Source organism: Sapajus apella, unplaced genomic scaffold (assembly GCF_009761245.1).
Source record: "Sapajus apella isolate SASKATOON/1434 unplaced genomic scaffold, GSC_monkey_1.0 scaffold92, whole genome shotgun sequence".
Taxonomy (NCBI): domain Eukaryota; kingdom Metazoa; phylum Chordata; class Mammalia; order Primates; family Cebidae; genus Sapajus; species Sapajus apella.
Genome location: NW_022437032.1, coordinates 6,265,864 through 6,273,304, shown reverse-complemented (window position 1 = coordinate 6,273,304; position 7,441 = coordinate 6,265,864). Strand labels below are relative to the sequence as shown.

Sequence of the window (7,441 nt, the reverse complement as noted above, 5' to 3'; positions counted from 1 at the left end):
CCTCCCAAGTAGCTGGGATTACAGGCATGCACCATCATGCCTAGCTAATTTTTGTATTTTTAGTAGAGATGGGGTTTCACCTTGTTGACCAGGATGGTCTTGATCTCTCGACCTCGTAAGGGATCTTCTTAAGCAACAAGAATTGACTAAGGTATACTTTATCTCTGGAATTCTTGGACTCCTTTTGGTTGAATAGTCTTTGTACCGTTTAAATAAGAATAGGCTGCTTTCTACTCTTGGAGCCTTGGTATTCTCATCTCTACAAGAGGATGATGATGACAGCCCCCCACCGCCCTCCATGGTGGTTGGATGAATTCAAGAAGATCTTGTATCTAGTGCATGCAGTAGACACTTAATAAAAGAGATGAAGCAAGGCTGGGTGCAGTGGCTCATGCCTGTAATCCCAGCACTTTGGGAGGCTAAGGTGGGCAGATCACTTGAAGTCAGGAGTTCGAGACCAGCCTAGCCAACATGGCGAAACTCTGTCTCTACTAAATATACAAAAATTATCCAGGCATGGTGGTGCACACCTGTAATCCCAGTTACTCAGGGGGCTGAGGTGGGAGGATTGGTTGAACCCGGGAGGCAGAGGTTGCAGTGAGCCAAGATTATGCCACTGCATGCCAGCCCGGGCAACCAAGTGAGACCCTGTATCACAAAAACAACCACAAAAACAAAAGAGTGAAGCACAATTCTTCCAGCACACAGCGCCAAGTATTTCTTTGCCAGCACTGTGCTGGCCTCTTTATCAAGAAATTTACAGAAGAAAGGAAAGACAAAAAACCTTTTCACTTGGTCTTTTTCATACGGGAAGAAAAAGCATGTCTGGATCAGAGGCAAAGGGTTGGAAGAAATGAACTCTTTTCTGCCATCCAGGCCTTGCTGCTGACTGTCTCTAAGAACGGGCACGTGCCGGGGCATTTGGAGATCTGAATGTCTCTAAAGTGCGAGGATGCCGGCTGCACTGGAGCCATCCTCCAGCATCCTTCCCCAGGAGAGCCAGGATTATGTAGGGAATGTGCTTGGCTGACAAGCCAGAGGTGGGGGCCGTTACCCACATGCGAACAGCGCTGGGCTAGGCGGGCTGTGGTTCAGTGTTCCCAGCCTAATTCCACCTGGACCTCATCTCAGCCTGGAGAGGATGTCTTGCCCCTCTTTCCAAACTATCTGCCAGAGGTGGTGGGTGCTACAGGAGAGGGACTCCAGCACGCTTCTCATATTTTGGTTTCCCCAGGACAGGGGGACTGGCGGCCTCATGGCTCCCAACCAGCTGCCTTGGCACTTTGTAGTGGAAAAAATAATACATTCAGACCTCAGTCTCCTCAGCTCTCCTCTGTCCTGCCTGGAGCCAGCCTAGCATGGAAGACAAGGAGAAAAGAGACCCATGTTGTGCTGGCCCTCCTGCCACCCTGAAGCACCCCAACAGCCTCAGAGCTTCTGGTTTCTCATATTGAAAATGGGACAACAGTCATAGCTGCTTTGCTTATTATGCCTCAGAATTACTAAAGAGGATCCAGTTAGATAATGGGGGTAGAAAAACGGCTGACTGAGGACACATTTACCCTCTCCTTCTAGAAATTATACCAGAGCATCAAGAAGAATGGAAAAACAAACAAAACCAAACCACAAACTCCATTTTTAGCAAAGCCGGGAGAGACATATAATTCATCGGCTTCAGAGTATGAGTGAAGCAGCTAAGACAGGACACAGGCCATGTGGGAGTGGTGAATGGGCTCAGTGATAGCAAATCTCAGAAACTATCAGCAAAAATACACTTCCTAGGGATGAGGGCTTGCTCCGAGATGAAAGTTATGTTCCTTATTTATAAAAATGAATGCAGAAGCTTGAGTGAGTACTGTTAGCAGCAGAAGCTCTCCTGGATCTGGTTTGGTTCGGAGAAACAGGAGGTATAGCAAAGAATTACAGAGAGAAGACATATTTGCAGGAAGCAGTCTGTCTCTGTGGCAGTAGAGGAAAGACTCTTTCAGTCATAGAACCCAGGAAGCTATCCTAATTCTTCCCTACACCCACGGGAGCAATCAGCAAATAGCTGACCCAGGAAAACCAAGCCCATCCAATGACAAGTTTTTTAAAAATGTAAAAGCCTTGATACAAAGATATTATGATAAATTATACAGAAAAGAGCAGGACAATCTATCAATAGATGAAAATGTTAACACAAAATAGATGAAAACTATATTCAAATCATATTGGTATAAATTCAAAAAAGAATTGAATGGAGGCCAGGCGTGGTGGCTCATGCCTGTAATCCCAGCACTTTGGAAGGCTGAGACAGGTGGATCACCTGAGGTCAGGAGTTCGAGGTCAGCCTAGTCAACATAGCAAAACTCCCTCTCTACTAAAAATACAAAAAATTAGCCTGGAATGGTGGCAGGTGCCTGTAATCCCAGCTACTCCGGAGGCTGAGGCAGGAGAATCGCTTGAATATGGGAGGCGGAGTTTGCGGTGAGCTGAGATTGTGCCTTTGCACTCCAACCTGGGCAACAAGAGCGAAATTCCATCTCAAAAAAAAAAAAAGAAAGAAAATTCTTAGGAGAAATGAATGGAGCAACTACCTCTACGAATGAGGACAATAAGGAAATTGAAGAACTCAGAAAGAAGACACCAGGCAAAAGGAAGAAATGAACATGAAGGATTAGCACTCAGGAAAGAAGTAGAAGGAAAAAAAAATCTCAGAAATTAAGGCAAAATTGGAGGGGAAGGAAATAGGCCCTGCAGGAAATACAGCAAGGACATGGTTAACAGAAATGAAAAAGGAGAAAAAAATGAGACAGAAATAAAGTATTAGAAAGACTAGAAAGAAAATTGGCCAGGCACGGAGGCTCATGCCTGTAATCTCAGCACTTTGGGAGGCTGAGGCAGGTGGATCACTTGTGGTCAGGAATTCGAGATCAGCCTGGCCAATACGGTGAAACCCCATCTCTACTAAAAATACAAATATATATATAATATATGTATATATAATATTTATTTATATATATAATAGAGAAAGATTTGTATATATATATATTTGTATTTATGTATATATCTATCTATATAGATATAAAAACGTTGTCTGGGTGCGGTGGCTCACACCTGTAATCCCAGCACTTTGGGAGGCTGAGGCAGGCAGATTGCCTGAGGTCAGGAGTTCAAGACAAGCATGGCCAACATTTGTATTTTTTTAAAAGTACAAAAATTAGTTGGGGGTGGTGGCACACAACTATAATCCCAGCTACTCCAGAGGCTGAGGCACAAGAATCGCTTGAATACCGGAGACAGAGGTTGCAGTGAGCCAAGATTGTGCTACTGCACTCCAGCCCAGGTGACACAGCAAGACTCTGTCTCAAATAAATAAATAAAGGTATGAGCATCCATGCACCAGATAACCCAGCAACAGATAGTTATAGAGCAAGGACACTTTAAGTCACTTCTCTCAGCTCTTGAAATATAGAGACAGAAAAAAAGGAACTAGAAGCTCAAAATAACATAATGAACATTCACAAACGCTGGGTACTAATAAGCCACAAAGAATACTGCACTAATTTTTTTTAAAGCAGAATAAAAGTACAATAGTCTCAGATCACAATGCAATAAGCCATGTGACCCCCACTCCTCTCCCGCCCACCCCAGCACCTCCCCAGAGGGCAATAATCCTCCAGCCCCACTTCACCAGGCATCCGCTCCTGTGTCTGTTCTATATTCACGTTAGAGCTCATCTCGGCCGGGCGCGGCGGCTCACACCTGTAATCTCAGCACTTTGGGAGGCTGAGGTGGGTGGATCACCTGAGGTCAGGAGTTCGAGACCAGCCTGGCCTACATGATAAAACCCTGTCTCAAATAAAAATACAAAAATTAGTTGGGTATGGTGGCGGGCACCTGTAATCCCAGCTACTCGGGAGGCTGAGGTGGGAGGCTGAGGCAGGAGAACCTGGAAAGTGGAGGTTGCAGTGAGCTGAGATTGTGCCACTGTACTCCAGCCTGGGCAACAGAGTGAGATGCTGTCTCAAATTTAACAACAACAAAAAAAATCATTTCGAACACACAAGCAAATATTCCACTGCTTAAAAAAAAAAAAATTGGAAAATCTCTGGTGGACGCTCAGCCATGCTCATGGTTCACAGCTCCAAATGCTGATGTACGGACCATCACATAGCCCAAATGTCTACATGCCCTGCATGTCCACACGGGCTAGAGTGTGACAGCCTGGGCTCCACGGCCAGACTGTGAACTCAAAACCTGTCACCCCCCACTTAAAAGGCCTCAGGCATGTTGCTGAACCTGTCTGTGCCTCCAGTTCCCAGGTGTCAAATGGAGTTGGTTGTGAGGATGAAAAGAGTTAATCTCAGGAAGCATGGAAAGCCTTGGATAACGGGGGCCACTTTTGACTCTGCCTAGAGACAGCCTGTCTGAGAATGAAACCAACTTACAGGGCAGCAGAACCAAGAGATAGAGAAATGTGATATATTTAGATATCATTTGAGCCCCTGGATTCAACCATGCCTGAAGCCAGAATGCTCCGGACCACATGAACCATTATTTTTGTTTGCTTGTTTGAACCAATTTGGGCTGAGTTTCTGTCACTTGCAAGAGAAGGAAGTTCTCCATTTTGAAGACTGAATTAAGTAATATGTGAAGCTCCTCTTTCATACTTAGCGCTTAATGGATGAAACCTATTATATTGTTACATTCTCATTTTGTAAGGCTTCTCCAGTGCTTTCTGGGAGGCAACCAGATATGAATTAGAGTGAAACAGCTTTCCGCTCCTTGTTCAGCCCGAATAAGATGCCCCATTCACAGCAAGCTCTATGCAGTCAGGACCAGCTTCATGGAGCTCACATAGGGCCCTGCGCCCAGAATGGCCTCATGCTCGGCTTAGTGTGCTCCTGTCACCAGCTTGAAATTCTTAATTATTTTTGAACAAGGGTCCCTGATTTTATTTTGCTGTGGGACCCACAAAGTATATAACTAGTCTATTTTTCTTTTTTTTTTTTTTTTATGCCTAAACTTTTTATTTCACACAGCTATGCAAGTTGTGAGGCCAAGGACATGACTGCAAACAAGATTTAATTTAAATGAATAGCCAGGCATGATGGCCCACACCTGTAATCCCAGCACTTCGGGAGGCCTAAGGGGTGAATTATCTGAGGTCAGGAGTTCCAGACCAGCCTGGCCAATATAGTAAAACCCCACCTCTACTAAAAATACAAAAAATTAGCTGGGTGTGGTGGCACACGTCTCTAATACTAGCTACTTGGAAAGCCGAGGCAGGAGAATCGCTTGAACCCAGGAGACAGAGGTTGCAATGAGCTGAGATAGCACCATTGCATTCCAGCCTGGACAACAGAGCAAGATTCCATTCCCCACCCTTCCCCCTCAACAAAAAAGAATTTGATTACATAAATAAGCTTTCTTCCCCATGAAAATACTACTTGTTATTTCATACTTGGTCTAACACACACAAAATCCCCACCCTATCTGGCGCAGATACACTTTATAGGCAATATCAAGTACAATTTCCATTTTATTTTTCTCCAGGGAATAGTTGTCTTCAATCTTTTACTCAGCTCCTTACATGGGTTTTGGTGGGGGTCGTGGGGCAGCACCCGCAAGTCTAAATCGGGGTGGCGGTGTTCGGTCCTTGCGGGCTTCACGAGATCGATTCCTGACTACTTTGCTGTGAATTGCACAACTCACACAGTAATGTAGCTTCACATAGAGCTTGGGAAGTACATAGGCATCAAAGACGCTCGCTTCAGAAATATCCCTGACTGCTGCGGCCTCCACTATGTTTCGAATGACGAATTTCTTAATGGCTTTGTCCTTGGGCACGCATCGGGCACAGTTCGTGCAGCGAATAGGCTGAACATGGCCGCGGCCCTTTTTGGCACGACCGTTGTTCCTTCTTTTCTTTGTCATTTTGGAAGCTCGCAGCAGAGAAAGCTAACTAGTCTATTTTTCTTTCTTTTTTTTTTTTTTTTTTTTTTGAGACAGAGTCTCACTCCATCACCAGGCGCCAGGCTGGAGTGCAATGGCACGACCTCGGCTCACTGCAACCTCCGCCTCCTGGGTTGAAGCAATTCTCCTGCCTCAGCTTCCCGAGTAGCTGGGACTCCAGGCACCTGACACCACACCCAGCTAATTTTTTTTGTATTTTTAGTAATACAGGGTTTCACCATGTTGGCCAGGATGGTCTCGATATCTTGACCTCATGATCCGCCCACTTTGGCCTCCCAAAGTGCTGGGATTACAGGTGTGAGCCACCGCGCCCGGCCTATAGCTAGTCTTAATACCGATATCATCTCCATTTTCCAGGTGAGGAAACTGAGGCTCAGAGAGGAGAGGCAACTGAGGCTCAGAGAGGAGAGGCAAGCAGCCCAAGGTCACACAGCAAGAAAGGGGTGGAATCAAATTCTGATTCTGAGGCCTAAGTTTATAACTGCGATGTGCCAGTGCCTGGACAATTCCTCAGTGTGTGGGTGGCACGTTACAGTTTATACTCTAGTGCGTAGCATTTGACCCTCATACCAGCTTTAGAAGCAGAAATTGTCATGCTAGCATCAGGCAGAGTACTTCGGTTTATTGAAGCCTCAGAAACCAACCCTGGCTAAGAAAAAGAAAAGGTGGGAAAGAGATATTGGAAGGAAAAGATGACCAGCTGGGACTTGGAAAGGACAGGAACAAGCAGCTCCGGGAACATGGGGAGCAGGAGCCAGGGGTGTGTGGAGCAGGAACCAAAGGCCAGGTCTTCAGGGCTCCAGCTGTTTCCAATCTGAGCATTCATTCCCCTTCAGTTTCTGATTCTCCCACAAGAAGGTCTGATTGGCTGTGTTTGGGTCATGTGCCCGCCCACTGAATGGTCCACCAAACAAGGTAGGAAGGTCCTTGATCCACCGAACGAGGTGGGAAGGAAGATTCCCCCAAAGGTGGGTTAGAAAGTGGGGTGGGAGGGTTGAAAGCTGGGCAGATGGCTGTGTGCCCATTTTACAGATGAGGAATGGGAAGCCCAGACAGATGGCAAGGACAGGGAACCGGAATGGTGGCGTCTGGGCTCCAATCAGAGGCCCAGGCTGCCTCTCCCCACCCAGGACTCCAGGCTGGCAGGGGAACAGGAGGCCTTTGTTCTCCCTGTCAGAGTGAATGGGGTCGAAGCCTCCTCCCCCCCGAACTCCCCTTCAATGGACAGACCTCCCCCTTCAAATCCAGCTTCACTGCTCAGCTCCAGCCCTATGGGTTTTTAGAGCCCAGGGGAAAGGCTTATTCTACCAATGTGCATTTTTCTGATATGTAAGACACTATGTGGGCCAAATATGTCCAGGCCTGGAAGCAGCCCAGGAATAGCTGGTTTATAAGTCCTGGAATGCTCCTTCCTGCACTCAAAAATGAAGGATCTGTTTACGTAGATATGCTGGTGCATTGGAGTTGAACTTTTCCTTTTCTT

General features: G+C 46.3%; 1 protein-coding gene across 1 annotated transcript; it reads right to left on the bottom strand.

Annotated features, from left to right (window-relative positions):
* Positions 1–5,533: 5,533 nt before the first annotated feature.
* On the bottom strand, positions 5,534–5,938 carry LOC116535198 (40S ribosomal protein S26-like). Its single transcript, XM_032256031.1, has one exon. The coding sequence runs from the start codon at positions 5,917–5,919 to the stop codon at positions 5,572–5,574; it is 348 nt and encodes a 115-aa protein (XP_032111922.1). The 5' UTR covers positions 5,920–5,938; the 3' UTR covers positions 5,534–5,571.
* Between the last annotated feature and the right edge of the window lie 1,503 nt (positions 5,939–7,441).